The sequence below is a fragment of the Canis lupus genome, chromosome 36 (genome assembly GCF_003254725.2).
Source record: "Canis lupus dingo isolate Sandy chromosome 36, ASM325472v2, whole genome shotgun sequence".
NCBI lineage: Eukaryota > Metazoa > Chordata > Mammalia > Carnivora > Canidae > Canis > Canis lupus.
The window spans coordinates 12,911,569-12,935,209 of record NC_064278.1 but is presented as its reverse complement, the minus strand read 5'-3'; the positions used below and the strand labels follow the sequence as shown (position 1 = coordinate 12,935,209).

The 23,641-nt window shown below is 40.4% G+C and overlaps 1 protein-coding gene across 2 annotated transcripts in view; it reads right to left on the bottom strand.

Moving 5' to 3' along the window:
• Positions 1-1,843: 1,843 nt before the first annotated feature.
• B3GALT1 (beta-1,3-galactosyltransferase 1) overlaps positions 1,844-23,641 on the bottom strand; it is a 503,119-nt gene continuing 481,321 nt past the window's right edge. Inside the window, exons 1-2 of one of the 2 annotated variants that reach the window (XM_025460054.3) lie at positions 7,399-7,546; positions 1,844-6,779 (exon numbers count right to left, since the gene is read on the bottom strand). In XM_025460054.3, coding sequence (XP_025315839.1) covers positions 5,570-6,550 — 981 coding nt within the window. In that variant the 5' untranslated portion in view covers positions 6,551-6,779; positions 7,399-7,546 and the 3' untranslated portion in view covers positions 1,844-5,569. Of the gene's footprint in view, positions 6,780-7,398; positions 7,547-23,641 lie in introns of those variants that run through there. The other variant, XM_025460053.3, reaches the window with a different exon arrangement.

Genomic DNA, 23,641 nt, shown 5'->3' with positions numbered 1-23,641 from the left:
GAGGTAAGGAGATATTATCAAGGGCAATTTTTCATGCTCACATGGATTATATTCTGGGACACATCGTTCTTCTAAATAGCCCCATTTTTTTTTCTCTCAGAAATGTATTCAATTCTCTTCCAGCATTGTGAATTTATCTGGAAAGCTTTGACAATCAATTAAGTAAATGAGAAAATAGAATGCTTGTAATTATGATAATCAAGCTATATGAAACCCACCCTCTTAGGTCTAATACCCACACATCTTTAAGCAATATATTAATTAAGCTTTGGATAATTGTTACAATTAGAATCAAGTTTTTATAATTTTTTAAAATCACCCAGAGAGAAAAAGGAAATATTTAAAAATATATGCAGCTGTTGGTTTTTGACACAATTCATCATCATGACTACATTGTCATTCTCCTGGCTGCATGGGAACAATTCCAGTACCCTTTATTGATGTGACTTCTCACTTACAATTGGAGGAAATTTGTATGTAACACCTTTGTCAGATGTCTCTCTGTTTCTCTAAGTCAAAGGTTGAAAAATTTTTCCTGTTAAGGACCAAATGATAAATACTTCAAGCTTGTGGGCTAACAGGGAAAATTGAAGATATAGAAATGTACTGAAATAACAAGAAACAGATTTCCATGGTTTCTGTATTAATGAAATTAAAATATGATAAAATAAGCATATATATAGCAAGAAACAGATTTCCATAGTTTGTATTAATGAAATTAAAATATAATAAAATAATAAGTATATACATATATATGCAATACACATCCATTGAGAAGAGTAGAATTCTTACCGTGGGGAAAACATGTTGCTTAGTTGGGGTTCAATGTTAGTGTCTCCCCTCGTGGAATCTTCACAAATATTCATCCTGAAACCACCCTTAGCCTGTGGGCAGCAGGTTAGACGTGGTTTGCAGAAGGTAGTTTGCCCGCCCCCAGCAGCATTCTCGACTTTTGTGTGCCCGAGAATCACCTAACCACCAGCTTGTTGAAATATATTGGGAAGCCACACCCTCAAGTTTCTGGTAGGTTCCAAGAATTTGCATTTCTAACCAATTCTGACTCAGTGCTGATGCTTCTGGTCTAAGACTGTGCTTTTACAACATTGCTCGAGATGTTGGTCCTTCAAAAGAGTCACTCTGAATATAAATCTATAGGTTTTATGTTTTCATTGTTAACTCATGTATTTGAGCTCACCTATTGGACTTAACTTTTTGAACTCTGAGGTACAGCAGTAGTAAATCTGGTTAAATTTCCATTAAAAAGCGAAGACCTATTTAAGCTAATGCAGGGTTGATAACAGGAACTTTTGTCTCTTAAATAGCTATTAGTCTCTTGCTTACAAAGTCAGGCATCAGCAATCAGCATCTATTTGTCTGCCGTAAAGAATGCCTGGATAGCATTTTTCAGTCTGAGCAAAGTTTTAAAATAGTATGCCAACATTCTAAAGGATATATATGGATGACTCATAAGAATGGCAGTTTTGCTTTGACCTTAATATGTCCTAATTCACCAAACGCATTATCAATATAATGCTCTCTGAATTGGAAGAAGTTGCCATGTTCAACCCATAGGATTTAAAACAGAGGCTTTCCTGAGGCTGCCAAGGGGCAAGGGAGATATCGGTTTCCTAAATCTTGGAGCAGCCCATGATCTACTGGACCAAACCATCCCTAAGTTGACTGTTAAGCTGCAGTGGGGCTCTCGGGATGAGCTCTGAACGATGTGAGCTCTAATCAATGTTGAGGTTGTGGAGAAGGTTAATGATAACAGGGCACTGGCTAATTTTAATGATCACATTTCACCAAAGAGATTTTTTTTTCATAAAAGAAGCAAACTGGAAAATATCTTCTCCTTCTGTTTATTTGTCCCAATGGTTTTAAAAAATCAGCTTTATGGAACCATAATCTTCCTCGTGACAGATGGGCTTATACATTGGCATCGTGCTTTCAATCGACAGTTTACAATTCAAGAGGAAGGTGAAGAAACTGAATGTAAAGACATCTTCAGCATCTATTTGTCATTTTTCAGTTTTATAACATTGATACAAAAAATAGTATTCTGATTAGCAGCTTGATTGGCAACCCATGTAACCCTAAATAGTACTACAAACCTGGAGAGTGCACTTTTACAGACAATTACGTTTGGCGAAATAGTATGTACAATTCTGACAAATAAATACATAAATAAACAATCATTCATATATAACGATATACCTAAATGTCAATTATCATCAACAAGCGTTTCTAGTAAATTACTTCTTTCATTCACAAGTTACTTTGTTGCTTATAAAAACTATCCTCACCTTTACAGAAGAAATGACATAATCAATTCCCCCCACTAAACCCACATATTAGGAAAGGTAGAAAAGGAATCCCAGAAGCTTTATGTAAATGTTCCATTGTCTTTTGATAGAAGAGATTTTTGATTGAAAAACTTCTTTCTTAGCTTCTCTGTCAGGAGTTTGTTTCCCCTGTATCATCACACAAAGGGTTCTAGAATTTGATCCAAATCGAAAATGATCTTCATTTTTTGAGTCTGGTTATTTAAAAATATGATATTATGTATTGAAACTGGCATTTGGTCCGATATAAGAAGACCCAAAGCCTTGCAAACTAGCCAGCAAAGATCAAACTTTTTTCCAAAAATAAATTTTAAAAAGAAATTCTAAGAATACAGACACTAATTATTGATACATTTTGTTATCCAATGCATAATGAACAAAACAGGTAGGGGGACAATCAGAAGGTTTTTATAAAAATTATCTGAACGACTCCTGGTACAATACTGTCTGAAACATTATTTTATATAAGAGAAATGAAAATACATTTAAAAATGGCTTAAATAATTGAAACCATAGTTTGGCCAGTGTCATAAAATTAAGAAAAGTAGAAAATTAGAGCTTTTTTCCTGATCACGTTACTTAAACTTTTTTTTTTTTTTTGAACATTCAAAAAATGAAGGGCAAACATGCTTTTGGCTATTGAAACACTGGACAAATGGCTTTGCCTCACCAAGCTCCATGCAGAAGAAAATGTACATAACAAGCAGATTCTAACTATACGTACGGGGAGAAGGAAAAAAATGCCTTTAAAATATATACATATGGTCTTTGATGAATATTTACATGTTTGTCACATGGGCACTACCTACCATAAAAAAGTTAGGAAATAGTTCTTTAAGACATATGATTCTCCAATTTTTGCTCCTTTTAAAGATTAGGGCTCTATAATGTACACGCATACACACACACAAAACAATTCATAGATGTACATATGTGATGTTTATAATGTGCAATCCCTTGACACGAAGGTGGCTTGACTGAGTATCAGGTAAATGCAAGATGGTAGTTAGTATAAGACAGAGGCTTGATTCAGCTACGTGGTGGAATCGCGAACCAAGTACAGAGTCATGAGACTTTTCCAATGACTGGAACTCACAGCAGTTGAGGGTTGGGGGTGAGAGAGGGGCTCACCTTGTGTTGATCCATCTCTCCCCAGGCTACCTAATGCTGTTTTCCAATCAAACTCGGCAGTCCAGCTGACTGTTTGATGAAGATGTACTGAAGGACAGGAAGACCTGTCTCATATTGCATTCTTTTGGACTGGGGATAAGAGACCCAGTGTCGTCAAGAAATAGGCCATGACTTCCATTTGTTCATTTTGTTTACTTGTTTGCTATCAACTTCTAGGGGGAGCTTCTAAAAGTTAGATTGAAAGAGATTAAAAGTTATATTCTTTCAGTTGCAGGGCTGTCTTTGAATGAAAACAAACAAGTTTTTTAATGAGCAGAAGCTGTGCAGTGTGTGGGTTTGCTGAATGCCTATTCTTCTGATAGAGGGGGACTAGCTCTACCGGCCTCAAAGTTCTTATTGAGAATTCAGATCAATGTTTCCTGAGATCTAAGTTGATGGGATATTACACATTTTGCAAAGCATGTGATTCAATTATTGTAACTTACTTCCAACCAGAGGCTCCTCCCCGAGGAAAGGCAGCTGCCTTCACTTTCAGCACCCTGGGAAATCAAGGCAATGCACAGAAGTAAAAACTGATTCATTGAAACCGGAAGAAATGATAGAGAAATTGAAGCTTCTCCAAACACCTAAGATATCCAGGGAAAAAGTCAAAGTCTTAGGAGAATCGGATGCACGAATACTTTGTATTCGATCTTTATTTTGGCATAAATTATATTTAAGGTGATGTTACTACTACTGATGATCATGATTGTAATTAATTATTTTAGCATTTGTTATAACGCATGACATACTGCATTAGCACCTTGTAAACTAAGGATCTCAAAATACTTAGCAAATGCAATTTGCTCTCACAGCACCTGTGAGGTAGGTGTTTTTTCCATCTATTTTATAAATGAGAATACTGAAGCATAGCAAGGTTAAGATGCATGCCCACATGACCCAACAAGTGTGATGGTATCAAGAGAAACTGATTCCAAACTTCTCCACTCTTCCTTCCTGTGGACCTTAGTCACAGAGCTTCCAGAACACCTCCCAATAGCATTGCTGCTAGAGGTACTTGGATGTTTCAGATGTTACAATATTACTGTAGGGCTAAAGCACTCAATGACATTGGTATCCATTGAAAGATGATCTCACATGCTTTGCAAATACGTGGGAGGGGCATCTGATATGACTGCTAAGTTTGTCTATGTTAATTATAATGTATATGTAAATTTGCATCTTCTCCGTGTAATTTATTGTTTTTCTGCCCTCCTGACTTTTTTTCTACACATGTGCCTTCCTGAGCCAGAAACTGTAAAATGCACTTAGCAACACCCTATGGAGGGAAGCAGGTGAGATTACATTTGGCAAAATCTCCTTGGAGGCACCAGGTAATGTTTGTTCTGAAAGAACAACAACAACAACAACAAAAACCCCAAAAAACCCCTCTTGTTTATTTTGTTAAGTAGCATTTTATATACATTCCACCGGATGACCAGTTTTAATCCTTGGATGAGCAAGCAGAGTTGTCTTCCAAACATACAGAATATTTGATTTTCAAGTTTAAATTTCGATTTATTTAGCTGTAGCCTCCCTGCCAGGCCTAAGTTCATTTCTTGGTGGAACCGCAAATACTGTACACATTACATGGCAATAGATGTAAAAATTCAATGTAACAGCACACATAATATTAATAATCACATTGAGTGTGTCTTCCTGACTGTGCATTATTTCTGAAAAAGAGTTATTTACTTTTATTTTTGCAGAGATGATATGAAGACATTACTGTGAGTCTTGGTTTCCCAGAACCAGATTTTTATCTCAGATGCACAGTATGTAAATCCTAGCAGTTGTTAGGATGTTGCTTTTTGAGATAAATGCAGTGCCTCAGGACCTGAGCATGAAATCTGGCCCTTCTAACTCATGTATTGTTTCTATGACCAGAGCCTAACACTTAGAAATTGGTAATCCAAGAAAGAAACTAGGAGAGGGAAGAAAAAACTTTACAAAACCCCTACGCCAGTTCATTTCCCCTGGTGACACCAGTAAAATACCAACACACTAGGCCCCATTTCTTAAAAAAGAAAAGAAGTGTATTTACATCGGTAAAAATCCTAACATCTGAGATGTTTCTTGCTTGACATGTCATTCCAGATTCTGTGCATTTCTTCTGGAGAGATCTGATGCACGGTGATAACTCGGCGATACCTACACAAACTGTAGGCCATTTTCCAGTGATTGAAGCCACTGTTCTGGAAAGGATGTATGCCCAGTTTTCGAAGACAGAGTCCCACGTATACATCTTCAAGGTGAAGCAGCCTTGTATGGAGTGAGGTCTTATAGATGAGCTCAGCTACATCAGCTGAAAAGATATAGCCAGTCCCCGAACAGAACGGTGGGTAGTTACTGTCAGGGTACAAATCCCTGGGCATGTACCACTTGCTGCGGACGTCCCGGATCGGCCCTCCGTTGATGACATAGCCAGTAAAATACCTTCTTCTTGGCTTGGTGGAGGGTTTTAGTAGCTTATAAATCAGGTTGTCCATGTTGACAAAAATGTCACTGTCGGTTTTCATGACATACTTGGCTTTTGAACAAAAAGTGGCCACCCATCTCATTCCCATTAATGTTTTGAGGGTAAGGTTATGGTAGGAGTCGATGAAGTCCTCCACGATAATGTCGTGGAAGATCTGGCTCTCCTGCTCCACCATCTGATTCAGAACGGGATCGGCGTTCTTGCCCAGGAGGAAGAGCGTGGCTATCTTGATACCTTTGAAGTTGTTCTCGTCCCCCCACGTCTCTCGGATTGCCTGGCGGGCATCGAATTCTTTGTGGGTGGTGCTGATGAGGATAACCAGGAAAGGAATGCTTTTCTCACATTTGTTGGGCTCATTTATGAGGAATTCAAAAGAATGTGGGTTTATAGGTCGAGTTCTTATGTTGCCAAAGGTGAAGTTTTTCCTGGCAACTGTTAGGTGGCTGAATGGCTTGGAGCCAGTGTAGGAGGAAGTGGGACGAGTTATACTCAGATACCAGAGGGCGCTGGCCCAGCACACAACTGTCAAAACATATAGACAGGAGACCTTTGAAGCCATTGTCTTGAGAGCACGTCTATTCCAAATACCGAAGAATATGCCTTCTTGGCATTAGTTTGTTTTCATCTTGCAAAGGCAGCATATTACTGATAAATCTTAAAGTTCGATAAAGAAGTGTGAGTACGGGATTGTCCATGGGTCTTAGTGGCGGTCTGGCATCTCCGCATTCCCTCTACTTTCTTCCAAACCCGATGGAAGGTTCCATGTCTCATAAATCTTCCTCTAAACTCTGCAAAATCAATAAAGTACAGTTGTGATTCAGATTTATTTAGTCACCTTACATCCTCAAATAAACAATAAGGGTGTTAGAATTACCCACGATGACTAAAATCATAAATGTATTCATTCACTTCCACCACTACTGAAAACTTGCTGACACCGCCATCCTCCCTTTCCTCCCCTGGACAGAAGTGATTTATGTATATTTGTGCCAAATTAACAAGTCTTAGATTATAAACTCTGGAAGAACATGGAGTAAACTGAACATTGGTAATTAAAAAAGAGTTTCCCCTCTTCACAAAAGGACCTCTTTGCTGTAAAATACCTTCTGACACCACAGGCTTCTTTCAAGCACAGGGCCTCCTACCTCTTCTCCATGCTTCTAAGTCTGAGCGTTTGTTCGCTCGATTCTGATGAAGTCGGTTCTCAACATCCCTCTGCTTTCTCTAGCCCTGAATTTGAAAACGTGTGCATGCGCGCTGGAAAAATCTTCGCTCAAATGGTCTCTCTGGGCTCTGACTTACAAGTAATTCCGTACTTTTTCTCACTTTTTCTTAATTTTGGCTCTCACACATGTTAGTCCCTAATTCTTAGTTTCCTAGGAGGCCTCAGATGAAGAAGAGCCTTACCCTCGGGCATGGACACCAGCACCCAAGTGTCTTTTCAGACAGCTGGCAGCATTCATTTTGGAGGCGATCTAAATGGCATCGCTTTTTGTGGTTTTCAACAATTCATCCTGATGTTCCTTTGATGAAATTAAGCTCGCCCCTTTCAATTCTTTTAAAGTAAACTGCAGGAATATAGTAAGAGACACAATTGAGCTTGGGGCCACAGATCCAATGAAGATGGACAGAACCCTTTAATTGGTGTTCAAATTAAAAAGCTGTTCTCCAGAACTCTAATCCTTTCTAGGACTTGAGCCGCTCTCATGCCAGTAAAAAAATTTATGCCAGGGTACGACGTCCATTCATGTTAAAAATTGTCTCTTCCTCCCCAGTTAGAGCAAAATGCGGTAGCCCTGGAAGCCAGAGATAGTAGATAATGGGTAGCAACTTTAACAAAGTCTGCTTCAAAGAAAACTACGGGCTTGAACAGAGAGAGACTGTGTTGAAAAAACTTAACTGGGATTATAGATTGAATATCAGGCTTCCAAGCCAGATATTCATAATGAAATGAAGAGACACGATGGGCAATAGCAGAGATAATACACATCCTCTTGTCAAAGCCAAGAGCTGACTGTGAATATATGATCCATATGAGACCAGCAATAACTCAGTGTGGTTACGGTCCTAACTAAATGAATATTAGAATGGCTTCAAGCAGCATGACTCTAGGCATAGCCAGGCCTTCATCCAATCCATAACTCAATAATAAGCTCCAGTATCCTTGGCTCCTGAAGGAAATGTCCGCTCTAAGGTGCAGCATGGCTGATAAAAGGGACGTGATGTGCAACAAGCTTTGAAACTTTAAATAGCAAGCGAAATGAAGTGAGAAGCCAGCCATAGAGTTCAGAAAAGGGTTTCTCAACTTGGGATATACAGACAGTGGCTCCATTTGAATGCCAAAGGGATGTGAGTGAGTCTCAAGATGGTATTAGAAACCAAATTCTCTCTGTCATTGTTCCAGATGCTTATAAGCCTATCGTTAACCATCACAGAACCTCTGTCACTTTTCATACTTTCCTGCTAAATTAGGAAAGTCATCTTGTTACTAAGCTGGTGTACCAAAAGTGGGGACTGGAAGAGGCACCTCTCAGGTTCTCTTCTCGAGACCCTACTCACATGCGTGCATGTGAAGTATTGGATAAATGGAAGTAGAGCCCGTACTCCTCCTCGTCTAGGAGGAAAGACTTCATGGAAACAAAACAGAGAGATGAAAAATTTCATCACAAGGCCACTGGAGTACACAGAAGATGAGAGCTGGTGGACAGGGCATGGGCGAAGCAGGTCGTGTGGGCTACACAGTGCAACTCCACAGAGTGCCATTCCTTTTTTTTTTTAAAATATTTTATTTATTTATTCATGAGAGACACACAGAGAGAAGCAGAGACACAGGCAGAAGGAGAAGCAGATTCCATGCAGGGAGCCCAGTGTTGGGACTCGATCCCGAGACCCCAGGATCAGGGGGCTCAACCGCTGAGCCACCCAGGTGCCCTGGAGTGCCCATTCCCTTAGACTGTGGTGGGAATCGTACTCCCCCATCCTACCCAGAGTGAAACAATGAGGCTGCCTTGGGGAAGGTGCCATGCAAAAGTTTTCTAAGCTGAACCTTCAAGGGCAAGTAAGAATGATCTGGATGAGAGCCAGACATTTGAGGCAGAGGGATCAGCATATGCGAAGACAGGAAATGAGAAGCACGTGTGTGCCAGGACTACCAACAGTGGAGGAAGAGAAGAGGATGGGGTGCTGGGGAGGAGGGTGGTGATGGTGCAGTTTCCAGCTCTCGAGATAAGCTGGGGTGAGTGGTGCTCAGAAAGTGTTCTGAGCTGAATAGCTTGGCACCCATCTTTGCAATCCAAAGGGTGTTAAGGGAGGATTTCACCTTCACCAAATCCTGTCCACTGATTTTGGTGACAATTTCTTTTTCCATATTCAGGATTTCTTTCTCCCATAGTTCTATGCCCCAGAGGAATAAGTGAAAAATTGTTTTCTCTGATACCTTTCTGTGTGGTTTTCTGGGGGAAAGGACTCCATAGCAACAGGTATTGGGGGATTTAGAAAGAGCTAAACGAGGGAGAAATATAAGAGAAATAGGTGAGCACGTAAGTTTATGTATTCAGAAACACTTTTCATAGAAGAATGAGCATTCTCTCGTGGACAGCTTAACAAACCCGACACTTCTTCCGTTGTTATTACAGGTCTCACTTCAAAACGTGTGTAGTACGCCAGGCGCTGGTCCATGCGCTGTGCGCTCCAGGGCCTGCATTTTAGAGAGCTTCACCCCTTACGGTGTTACAGGAGGGGTACTGTCTCCATTTTACAGTTGAGAAGACGGAAAATCAAGAGATATTAAGTAGGATGCTCAGGATCACACAGCTAGGGAGTGAGTGACTAAGCGAGCCCTCATCTCGAGCTTCCCAAGGCCTGTGGGGACCGCACGGGAGGGCCCAGGGTGGCAGAGGAACACATGCTGCTACACTCCCTGCGAGCTGTACCTTTGTTGTCTTAGGTGTGTGTCCACTGCTGGAATTTTTGCCTGGTCCATTCTGGTTGGTTACCCACCGCAAGACACCAGTTCTGTGGGGCTCCCTGATCGTCAGAAAATGATGACCTGCAAAGAGCAGATTCAAGCTGGGAGCGGGGGAGAGCTGCAGCAGTTGAGGAGGTTCAGGGACACTTTGCAGTTCCCGGCCTCTGAAATCCTGAAACACGCACATGCACTCACACTCACACACACAATCACTCCTTCTACTGACTTTTTTTTTTTTTTCCAGACACGAGGACAAAAGTAAGCACGGTACTATTACATCTCGGTCACCAGTTAACACAAGGTATCACCAATAAAAACAGAAGATTTGAAATGGGAAAAAGAACCAGCCTAGAATCTGAAGCAAGGCCAAGGATAACGCGTAGCAATGGCGAGGGGCACCAAAAAACAGCCTTTGCGTGTACAACAGCACAGATTTCTCAGGTGGCCAGACAAACACAAAAAGTTGCCTCTGGAACACAAAGAGCAATGTGAGCAAAGATGAGAGAGAACAGTGATGCTGCTTGAAGTAGTCAGTGATGGGCCAGACATCCATGCTTTATTCCTTAATTCTATTTTTTTTAATTAATTTATTTATTTATGATAGTCACAGAGAGAGAGAGAGAGAGAGAGAGAGAGGCAGAGACACAGGCAGAGGGAGAAGCAGGCTCCATGCACCGGGAGCCCGACCCGACGTGGGACTCGATCCGGGGTCTCCTTGAGTAATTCTAACTTGCTGTGTGGCTTTCTGTGCCTTGGTAGTCTTAAGGATGAAATAAGGGGAAAAATAACATCTCTATTATCTCTGGCGACATTATAGGTATTAGTGATCATCACCAGCCCTCTGAGTTTCTGGGGGAAATGCTGCTGTACAGGCAGATAGTATGATGTAAAGAACAGGTTCTAATGGGGATGAGGGGTTTATGTCAGTTTATCAGTTCTTGATTTGGGGGTCCAGGGCACATAGGTCTATCGATTCTTCTAAATAGGATTGTGGTCAGTTTTTTGGTGTAGGGAATACACTACAGATTTCCTGCTAGAGAGTTCTGTTCTCTTTCTGGAAAACACAAAGGCAAAGGTCCACTAAAGAGCAAAGAAAATGTCAGCTGAAAAGTTCTAGGGAGGGAGCTGAATGTCACAAAGCAAAATCCTCTGGAGGGTTCTTTCCGTTTCATGAAATTTAAAAGAGTCCCATTTAACAGACTCGTTAATGTACTAAAATACAAAGTTGCTCACAGAGCATCTGTCATTCCTTTTAGTGGCCTGACTACAACCACAGACGCCTCCGATGACACATTCACTTGTCATCCATTAAATACAAATCCCTCCCAATAGAAATATTCCTCTCCTCCACTTGAAAGATTTCCTCCCCAGGGGCTTCCTGGATTGCAGATTACCTTGTTCACAGAACCCTTCAGTAGCTAGCTATCCACCTTCACCTTTCAGCAAGTTAATGGGGCAAAATTTTCAATTTAAGGAGCACAGGTTTCTCCCAGAAATCACATCGCACAATCTGGTATTTTGAGTCATTTATTTTTTAAAAGGCCCCTACATTTGCCCAAATTCTTTTCTCATATGTCTCAAAATAAATCCAGCAGCAAGTGGGTAGAACCGTGTATAGTTTGGGTGTCAAGCTCATGTCCTTCTCCATCATGGCTCAGGCATGTACAAGTCAGTACTGGCTTCCTACGCTCCAGATGCCACTGGGTTGGCTTGGCAGTCATACAAGCTTTCCTCACCCATGGCCAAGGCTGCACAGGCCCCCTCTGCTCCCTGGGGTCACAAGGAATATAGTACCTCCAAGTTCTGATTGCTCTTGGATTTTCAAATCTACTTCATTTGTCCATCAGAGATGCCCTGAACGCCTGTGAGAGATACCAGGCACTGCTCTACAGTCTGGTAAGACAGATGGGGGCTTACTTTCTAGGAACTGTAGGCGGAAGATAAACGTACAATAAATGAATACAAAAATAGTTTCAGGTAGCGATAAGTGATGTATGCAAGTCGGGCAATGGGATAGAGGCTGAGTCAAGCGGGAAGGGAGCAACTGTAGATGAATTGGTCACTCTCCGAAGGGGTGACACTTAAGCCCTGTGATCTCCAGTCTAGTCATTGCATCTTTTACCAATGTTTTGGTTCTTTGCTTGCCTCCTTGGGATTAAAGCTTCATCAGGAGCATCTTTTGGTTTTTGAACTCTGCTCCTGTCTTGTCTTTGGGTAAATACCTACTAGTATAATTGCTGAATCGTAGGGTAAATCTATTTTTAACTTTTTAAAGAACCGCCATACTGTTCTCCAGAGTGGCTGCACTGGTTGGCATTCCCACCAACCATGCAAGAGGGTTCCCCTTCCTCCACATCCTCATCAATATCTGTTGTTCCTTGTATTGTTTCACAAATCTGAAGTCTGGAAGTCTGAGAAGATGTTGGCAGGGTGGTTCCTTCTAAGAGCTGTGCATGAGAATCTATCCCCTATTTTTCTACTTTTCTCCTAACTTCTGGTGATTTGCTGGCAATCTCTGGCACTCCTGGATTATAGATGCATCAATTAGATCTCTGGATTCATGTTTAGACAGCATTTTCCCTTCCCTGTGGGTATCTGCGTATCCAATATTCCCTTTTTATAAGGACAGAGTCAGATTAGATATGGGCTTACCCTAATGACTTCATTGCAATTTGATTACTTCTGTAAAGATCCTATTTCCAAAGAAGGTCCCATTGTGACGGATTGGGGGTTAGGACGTGAACATGTCTTTTGGGGGAGGAGGATACAATTTCATCCATAACATCTACTTTCCTGGATAGCAACAAAATGAAATACTTGGCTCCCCAATACTTCATTTCTTCACATTTTATTTTCTTGATTTGAGCAGGTTAAGTCTTGGATTTGGGGAAACCAGCTTTTAAAGGATGAAAAATGTGTAATTAGGATTCAAAGAAGAAAGAAACATGAATGTGTAAAAGGACACAAAGTATGGCTTATTTTTAGGATGAAAAAAAAACCTAGTTCATTTTTTTTTTTTAGTAAGACCACATGAAGAACATGGCATAGTTTTATTTTTTAAAGATTTTATTTATTTATTCAGGAGAGACACACAGAGAGAGGTAAAGACGTAGGAAGAGGGAGAAGCAGGCTCCCCCTGGGAAGCCTGATAAGGGACTCGATCCCAGGACCTGGGGATCATGATCTTGCCTTTGCTCAACCACTGAACCACCCAGACATCAGGCGTGGCATAGGTTTAAACAGTCCTGTGCCTCTGCCACTTTCTCTTTCCTTTGAGATATCTCTCTCCACCCACACAAAATCGACCCTAACTATTTGGGAAAGTTGAGGTAGGAGGGTGGCAATTTTCCCAAAGATTGGGGTCAACAATTCGTGAGACACTAACTTGGTTTGAGAATAAGGACGATTCTCCAGTGTCACCTCAAAACTACCAGCATTCCTATTATCCAGAAACAATTCTGAATATTCAGAGACCATATGGCACTACAAAAGTGGTGTGAACGTTAAAATCCATGTAGTGACTTTAAAACGTGGTACAAAAGACAGTTGAAAAAAAAGTAACCCAATCTTAACCAGTTGAGAGAGGAATAAAAGGAAGACAGAAATTCAGAAAAATAAAATAAAGAAAAGAGAAGGCAGGGAGAGAAAGGGCTAACCACTCATGTTTATGAAAAGCTCTTGTAATGGATGAGAAGCGCACTGTACAGCCCATCATGATATCGGGGAGGGGAAGAGAGATCCTGTCTGAAAAATGTTTTGATCTCAAATGACTTTCCTCAGAGCTGGTGTATGAGTGAAATCAAAGAATCTTCATTCTGTGGGGAAATACAAGAACTCAGACCGCAACAGAACTAATTGATAAACGAGCCCCAAAGGCCAGAGATTCTTCTCGGCTGCATTAATTTGGCAAATGGTTATCCTGATGCCCAACCTCCTCCCTTCCTCTCGCTCTTGTAATTATGCTCTAAATAAGCACAGGAGAGGAAGAAATAAAGCACTATTAACACTAGATAATGGTCCTTGAAGGAAGAATTTCATAAACCATTATGTTATACAGCTTGCTAACTTATTATCTCTCCGAATCACAGAGGGCTGGCTTTCTCTCCTGGCCTTTCTTTGAAGTGAGCTGCCGTGGCTGTGGAAGGCTTTGTGCCCCCAGAAGCTGAAATCCCTGAATGCTCATAGGAGTAAGCGTTCTGACTCCGCTGGCTCCGAAAGACAAAGAGCTAATTTGAGCCTTTAAAAAATTTAATTATGAATCCTTTCAGAGACCCCGTAATTGAACTCGCCCAACAGATCATTTGCAACACAGAAGTGGCGGAAAGCAAAAGGGGAATATTCATCATGATTGGGCAGTTGAAATCATTTCCCTCCCAAATCTGGAAGAGATGATTTGAACCTTTCTCCTTTTAGTTCAATACACCTTGAAATTTATTGAAAAGGTCTTTATAAATTCCTGCACTCAGAAGAATGGGGCCAACTTGAAAGAGGAGTGGGCAGGATGAGGATGTCTTTGTGTGGGCTTAGGGCTCTTGCTATTCTGAAAGCCACACTCTATTTCATTGCAGAAAAAGTGCACTTCAAATTAGCGGAGAAGATTATAGCTTTCTTCAAATCAATGTGTTGCCCTAGTTCTAGAATTCAGAGAATTTTTAAACATCGCTACAATCCTCTCAGGGAAAAATGAAAATGAGGATGTCTCATTATTTTAAATAAATGCTTGGCTTCCTTTGCAGTGATGGATATGGTGCCTTGACGGCCATATATGAGACACATTTTTAAAGATGGGCAGAGCTATCACTTATTTAATCATGGGAGCCTGGGAGCCTGGCGGTGTAGTCGGGCCGTGGGTAGGGCTTCTCTGCTGGGAAAGAAACGCCAGGATGTTTTATTACAGATGTGGAAGAGGATGAGAGGAAAGACATCCTACTCATAGAAACAGCAGCTGGGAGAACTTAAAAATGATGAGCTATGCGATACCAAAAAGAGTATTCATTTGGCCCATTATTTTGGGGAGGGGAAGCCGATATAAATGGATCTTATTAGAAATCAGGAAGATGTTGGTGGGTTGCCATCTAAAATTTACAGCATCTAAGGAGATATTTCTTAGCCCATCACAGAGAGGTGCTATTTTAGGTCATATTTCAAAGAATGATATTAGTACCATGAGGGAACTGATGACATCATATGGAAGAGAACTTGCAATTTTTATTTTTCCTTTCATTTCCTTTTCTAATGTCAATCCCCCTTTATACCATATCAATTTATCAATACATAATAGAAATAATTTTGTGTAGTTGCTATCGATGGAAATTATCTCGTAGGCAATCTTACGGCACTGGAAGAGCTGGATAAAACTTTCAGCTGTTTAGTCATCTGCTCTGGACTCTGTGCATCCCTCTACCTTTGTTTCTCCATCTATAAAATGAGAATGATAGCATCTGGACATACTTTGCAGGGTCACTGGATAGATCAGCTAAGATACCGTGTTTGAAAATACCTTGTAGGTTATATACCGCTACATGAATGAAGAGTATTATCATTATTAATATAAATATGTTTTCTTTTTTTTTTTATGATAAGCACACAGTGAGAGAGAGAGAGAGGCAGAGACACAGGCAGAGGGAGAAGCAGGCTCCATGCACCGGGAGCCCGACGTGGGATTCGATCCTGGGTCTCCAGGATCGCGCCCTGGGCCAAAGGCAGGCGCTAAACCGCTGCGCCACCCAGGGATCCCTATCGTTATTAATATAAACACGATAAATAAAAGACAAATCTAGAGAGGATCACCTTTAAAATGTTTCGCAAGTACCAGTCAATACATCTTTTTTTAAAAATTTTATTTATTTATGAGACACAGAGAGAGAGAGAGGCAGAGACACAGGCAGAGGGAGAAGCAGGCTCCATGCAGGAAGCCCGATGTGGGACTCGATCCCGGGTCTCCAGGATCACACCCTGGGCTGAAGGCTGCGCTAAACCGCTGAGCCACTTGGGCTGCTCCACAAGTTAATACATCTTGACTGACTGGTACTAAAGCAGATTTCTTACTTGGCTGATACTCAAAAGGGGGGAAAAAAAAACTTGGCAGTTGACTGTTTTCATAAGAAGATTCAATTTCATTTTATAATGTGTATATTAAGAGGTCTTGCACTTCTGTGAGAAAGGGGTACACAAACTAGAGGAAATATTATGATTATTATCAACACTGATATGATGAAGAACTAGATTTTTTTCTAATATAACTTTAGAATATAAAAAAATCTACCAGGTTTAGATATCTCTCTGAGCAGCACTGACATAGCCATCATTAATGTTTTTTTTTTTTTTAAGACTTTTTAAATTTATTCATGAGAGACATAGAGAGAGAGGCAGAGACATAGGCAAAGGGAGAAGCAGACTCCCCACAGGGAGCCTGATGTAGGACTCGACCCCAGGACCCTCGGACCATGACCTGAGCCAAAGGCAGATGCTCAACCACTGAGCCATCCAGGTGTCCCTCACCATTAACATTCTGTGTACATACTAAGTCTGAACCGGCTATCCCATGATTATTTTTGAGATATTTAAGACAAAGCCAAGTCAAGATTTATCATTTTCCTTCATAGACTGGTCTAGGTTGTAACAGAACCTATCCGTAATATAATATTACATGGCATATGGTCATCTCATCACTTAGCCAAGAGACTTCTCAATTTCCACACTAGTATCAGCGTTGTGAATTGCTCTAGAAATGTACGCAAATGAAAGCCTGAGTGACAAGGAGTTTTGTTTGGCAGAGTAGCTTTATAACCACACCCTTTTGTTTCTGAAATCTGTGATCTTGCGTATAATTTTCTCAAATTAGTACCTACTGGCTGGTCAGGTGAAAAATACTGCCCTTGGTTGCCATTCCCATCCTCGGTCACCCATGTTGGCTCTTCACAGTCCTTACCTCATTCAATCCCCAGCATCGCTCCCCACAAGCTATTTACCAAACACTTGCTCAGTTTCACCACATCAGATACTATTTGGGGCTAGAGATTTACCCTCTTATACATCCCCCCCTTTTTTTTACAACTTCCTTTTTGCTTAAGATTCTTATTTCTCCAATGGTTAGAGGCCCAGGCTGCCACTGTTCATTCTCCTGGAGCCTTGAACTCTTTACCACAATCCACCCTACATAGCTCTTGAATCTGTTTGAGGCTACACTGGACTCCTCTCACTTGGATTCCACGGGCAGGGCTGAATGCCTCTGAGACTCCATTCTCGTTCCCGTCTCACTGCACCATTCCCTCTTCCCCACCACATCAGCTCTCCGCAATCATCTGCCATCTTTATTCTTACTCCTGAGTCTTTACATTTTGTGGGGTAAGGTCTCATTGTCAAAGAGACTGAGACAACCTGGTCTCCTGGACAAAGCACAGGATTGACTGTCAACAGAAAAAGATGCAAGTGGTAGTACTGCCATGAAGGCTCTTTGGAAACACTTTCCTCCTCAAAAATTTCTCTTAGTTTCAAAATTGCATTAACTTTCACTGATCAGAAACTCCTCACCCCTCCATGATTCCTCAACCCACGTGACGGACGGCTCATCTCTGCAGTATCTGGCATTTCCAGTCTTTCCATTCCCATTGGCTCTCTTGTCTCTGGAAGGGCTTTGAAAAATGATGGGAATAACAGTAACAAAACCTCTTCACCCTGGCATCGTTTTCAATTATTGTCATATTTTTCTCTTTCATTTCATATCCTGAGCCCCTAAAGAAGGGCTCTCTCATGCTTTTCTCTATTTCCCCACCTAGTAACTCTTGCGATCTATCCACATGGAACATGACACCATTCTGAGTAAAGCTGTGAGACCTGCCCTGACACACTTAGGCACCCTCTTCTTCCAACTCTTGCCCAGGGTTCCTCCTCACTGCATCCTCATGTTTCTCTGCTCACATTTCTGGTGGTCTTTGAGGTTTCTTCTCGTCACCTCTCCTCTTCCTGCTCTTCTCATTTTCCACACTGGCACTCAGCCCTCCCTCCAGTCTCATTAGCATGGAGAACTAGCTCTCTTGCAAAAGGCTTCTGCTGTCAGCTTTCTAGCAGTGTTCACTGGAAAGGTGGGTCAGGGACCCATGAACTTGCCATCCTTTCCCATTTTCAGCACAGTTCTCTCTCAGGGTAAAAATGTAAGTTTATACCAAAGCAGAGGGATATTTGCTTTTTCTTTTCCCTGTAGAAAATAGACGTCAGAACACGTGTTTAAGTCCAAGTTCTTAAGCTGGAAAGTTTGAATCGGAGGCAAACCCTAACAGGTGTAGAGGACAGGTTTGCTAACGACAGCACAAGGTAAAAAATGATTTTGTGCTTTTGTTCACCTACACATACGAGAGTTCCACTCTTCTTTATGTTGGAGATGTTAGGCTGTTTCTGAAACTGTTAAAATGTTGTAAAGTCCCTTTCAAAGCATATTTTTACTTGGCCCATTAGAGATGAGTTTCCGTGAAATTCTGAGGCTACTTTTTACTTTTAAGACTGCATTTTAATAGTCATTTTTTTCCAGTAACTCCTAGACAGATGGTACAGGTGACTTTTTAAAGAGATATCAAGCTATTTGCTTTCCCTTTCCCTTATTATATTATTTGAAAACCATCAGACAGTTTGAGTTCTATAAAAGTAGAATTTAGGAAAGGTCTGTAAGTATAATTGGAAACAGGTCAGTTGTGGAAGGAAATAGACTTTTTGTTTTAAACACATAAGCCATAAAAATGTAAAACCATCAGAAAATAGAGGAAGAAAATCTTGTCATTATTCTCTATCATACGTCTACAGTCAAGAGTGTAGCTACTCCCATGATGAACCCCCACGTCTACAGCCTATGGACAAGGACATGAAAGGGGTCTTCAGAAGGTTCTTGGGGGGAAAAGATGGACTATAGGATGTGGGACTGAGGGGAGAGTAAATAAATTAATATTCTGGATTGCCTAAAAAAAAAAAAAAGTGCAACCGTTTTTATGACCGGATAGACTAGCATAGCATTTCATTTTTCAAATTTGTTAAATCAAGATTATGACATTAATTATTTTGAAATAATGTTTTAAACAATAGTTTCTATTTAATACTATTTGCTAGGACTATATAAAATGCCTTACAAATCACTATTTGTACATGTAATTTATATATTTAGAGGACACATCATTGCTTCTCTGCCTCTACTCACACTTAGGATGTTCTCTATAATTTATGTAGAATCTCAGTAACAATTATAAGAAATAGGCATCCTTGTTCCCATTTTATAAAAGAGGAAACTGAGGCCCAAAGAGTAAACAACTTACCCCTGTGTCACACAGCTAGCGAGTGATTCAATCTGGATGCAGTGATGCCAGGTGGCTTAGTTGGTTAAGCCTCTGGATCTTGATTTTGGCTCAGGTCATGATCTCAGGGTCCTGGGACTAAGCTGTGTCAGGCCTTATGCTCAGCAGGGAGTCTGCTTCTCTCTCTCTCCCTTTCCCTCTGTCCCTTCCCCAGCTCCCACATGTGATCTCTCTCTCTCTCTCTCTAAAATAAATCAAATAAATCTTAAAAAAAAAAAACCCAAACATGGATATGAACTGTAATGTGGTTCTATATGCCATATCATACATTTCACTTTTTACATCAGTCAGATTAAAACATTTTTTTTTCTCCTACTTCCAAGGAATAATGTGAACATAGGGAAAATGAACTCACAACTGCTGTGCATCTCACCATGGCTCAAGGGTCTTTCTGGCCCTGAGATCTTTAGTTCCACAATGTAAATATGTAGTTATTGTTTTTTAATGAGAACTTGAGAAAGGATGAAGGATTCAACTCCATTCATAAAGCTACTCCCTTCACAATATTCAGATGTCTAGAAAACCATACCAGTAATGATTCTTAAAGCTCAAACAATTCTAGGTCAAAAGGAAACAGTTGATCTTAAGGGATATTTTAACTCAGCTTTGAAGGTCAGATGAACTACTCATCTCTACCATAATAAAGCAGTCATTCTATCTTGGGCTGAGTATAAGACTTGGCATCTGAGGCTCTGGCACTTACTAGCTATGTGATTGGAGTCAAGTATAATTCTCCATTTAGGGAAGATTTGGTAGTTTAGCTATTTCAATCTATTTCTATTCCAATTCCCTTTTAGCTTTTCTTCCAGGAAAAGGGCCAGTTGTAAAAGAAGCTCAAGTCCAAAACTGAATTTCCCAGGTCCCTTTACAACTTGGATAAAGGCATATGACCTAGTTTCCACCAATCAGATGCCTCTGGGCAAGACACAGATGATGGACTGAGCCACATAAGATGGCAGCTGCTTTCCAGTGATTTGGACTGACTGGAAAACACATGGAGTGACAAAGGTGTCTGGTATTGCTCGAACAGCTGTGATAGAATTTTCATTCTCCAGATGTGACATCATAGGTGTGAGTAGAGGCAGTGGAAGCAATGCTGTGCCCCCTAAGACAGCTCCAACGAATTGTCAAGCACTGTTTGGGCTGCACTCTTACGGGCAAGCTACTCTGGTTGGTTAGTAACCACATGGGGGTCTTGCCTCCCAGAGATTCCACGAGCTACTTAATGCCTTTCCATAAATTTCTTTCTCTTTTGCCTGGTAAAATGGCTTCTGTTTTTGGTAATTAAAAACCCCAAACCATACTATTCTCTCTACTTCTTTAGGTATAAAATGAAACGATGATAATCTAATTTTCAGGTTGGTTGTGAGATACATATAAAGTGGCATATAAATTTGTTATTATAAATTGCTGGACATTTAAACATTGTTTGAGTGAACTACCTACCACCATAAAACGATGTGTCCCTGCTATATTCATCTTGGAAAATGCTATATAGCATTGCCCATGTAAGGAGCAGCCTTTTGAATGAGGATCACATTTGAAAACTCTATTTTCTCTCTCAAAGCTATCTAAAAATGTATGGCATGTGTCTCTTGGCTGGATGTCACATGGCCCTGTTGTTGTGATCTTGCTCAGGACAAGATGCCCTGGATGACAACTGAATATCTCTTTTAGGAAACTCTTGTGTACCTTTTTTCTAGGTGAATTCACTGAAAACCATGCAGCCTTCATTTAAAAATAGGCCACCATAAATACACTCTCAAAAATTGCTGAAAATTCATTTGCTTTTTTTGTGATGTGTTAATTTTACCTATATAATTACACATGGTATCATACAGGTGCCTACTCCTAAGTCTGAAGACATGCTGACAACTCATTATTCTCTGTTCTTTTTTTCTTTGGAAAGGAGGATTATTATTATTTTTTAAAATTTTCTTTATTTGAGAAAGAGGGAAAGAGAGACTGCACACATGCAGAATGGGGAGGAGCAGAGGGGAGAGACAGTCTCAAGCAGAACCCTGCAGAACATGAAGCCCGCAAGAGGGCTTGATCTCCTGATCCCAACATCACAGGCTAAGCCAAAACCAAGAGCCAGATGCCTAACTGACTGAGCCATCCAGGAGCCCCTGGGAGGGAGGATAACTGAGAACCAGTATGCTTTTGTTTGCATTTACTCATTCATTATATTCGACAATCCCATGATTAAAATTTATAAATGTTACAATAAATACACAAACTAAAATGCAAATTCACTACCTCTAAGGAGCTTAGAGTTATATTAACTATAATCTATGTGGAAAGAAATAAGGAACAAATAGAGTTACGGTACTATTACTGAAATAGTTCATTTTTGATGTAGATGACTGGGTTACCTTCATGTAAGAAACAAATTTTGACTTGGATCTCAAATTTTAAAAACCGAATAGATAAATCTCACTAGGAGAAAAATTGGTTGTGGGGAAGAGACATTCAATGGTAAGAGAAAAGCATCTGCAAAGAAACAAAGATGTTAAATTGATTTACTTGGGGAATAGGGAGCTGTTTGGTATGGCACAGTGTTGCATTAATGATAGAATGTAGTTGAAATTAAGTAGGTGGAGGTAGTCGTTGCTCATGAACTCATTTTTCTTTCTCCACCACACTTTCATCATTTCTTCACTTTCAAAATACTTTCATAACTTTACCACTGATCACAATTTGGGTTGATTGTTTATGTCCTATGGAAAGACCCCTCAATCACTAGGCTGGTTTCCTCATTGCTTTTAACTGTGTCTATTTGATAAACTGTAACCTATATAAGGACAAAGATTTTCCCTGACTTTATCACCATTTTTACTACTTTTATTATTATTTCTATCTTTATCACTATGTTTAAGTATAATAGCACGGTGCAGGAGATACTGTACTTGATAAACGAATAACTGTTTGAGTGAATAGTTTCCGGATAGATAGCCATCAACAGTTAACCTGTCATCCAATAAGATGGCATCAACAAGAGAACTTGTTGAGGGCTCTCGAGAGCTGAGATATCATAGATAAGTGGACTGTATTCCAAAGCAAGCATTTATGTGATGTGCTAGAAGGATACATCAAAAGGTGTTGTGTAGTCTGAGTGTAAATCTTCTCTCATGTCTGGCCATTTTTTTTTTACTATGCCATTCATGCCAAACCTCTGTCTCTGATTGAATTCCTGAACTCATGACTTTGTTGTAATGATTCTAGATTAAAAATAATTTTTCTGGATAAAAGATATATCTGTGAATGACAATAAACACACACACACAAACACACACGTGCAACTAGCCTGGCATTAATAAAAGAGAAATTCAGAAAACATAATAGAGAATCTGAACTTTTCTGGGGTGAATATTTTTAAAAATTTTCCACAAGTTGTCAACTGTCAAATCCTTGAATTACTCTTTCCTGAATGTCTTTCTGAACCAATTTTTTATAAATTATCTGGCTTGCTGTTATGGTGGGTCATTTGTGATTACATCCATCTTGTCCAGTTACAGCAGTAACATGTGTAAATTGGATCTCTAAGGAGTGATAAAGTGATGCAAATAGTGCTTTTCACCTTGGGTTACCATAGCCACAGTCATTATTTGCAATAGCAACTGTACTGTGTTCTTCTATGAAATCTCCTAACAAGATGCTTTACCTCATGTCAATTCCAAGCTACTGATAAGAGTTTAAACATCGAAAAGTTTGGAGCCAGCATAACTTCACTGCTAAAAATGCCCTTCCAGGAAATTACCTTCAGAGCTATTATTAGGTTGGTTTTTGTATGCTTTGAGATTCTTTACAGTGGCCATATGTTGCCAGATTCAACAGGCAAATATGCATTTTGGGGTAACAGGAATGGGGCAAAGAATAACCTCTAATAACCAAAGTATTTTCAAGGCATGAAGTGCAATGGTAAAAATGATCTCCTTGGTTCCTGGGTATGTGTCAGTCCCAGGAGACTATTAGAGAAGTGCCAATGCTTCTGGGTGCCTGGGGAGCTCTAGGGCACGGCTCCTGAAGCAATTGTCAGAAATCAGGATTATTATTTATCTTCCAGTTGGGTCTGAAAGCTAAACAAACAAGTAAAAGCCCAATAGGAGTAATGTATTCATGTGGTATGAAAGAGGTTTTTCTTTTTCTCTTTTTTTTTAAATTTTATTTATTTATTTATTTATGATAGTCAGAGAGAGAGAGAGAGAGAGAGAGGCAGAGACATAGGCAGAGGGAGAAGCAGGCTCCATGCACCGGGAGCCCGACGTGGGATTCGATCCTGGGTCTCCAGGATCACGCCCTGGGCCAAAGGCAGGCGCCAAACCGCTGCGCCACCCAGGGATCC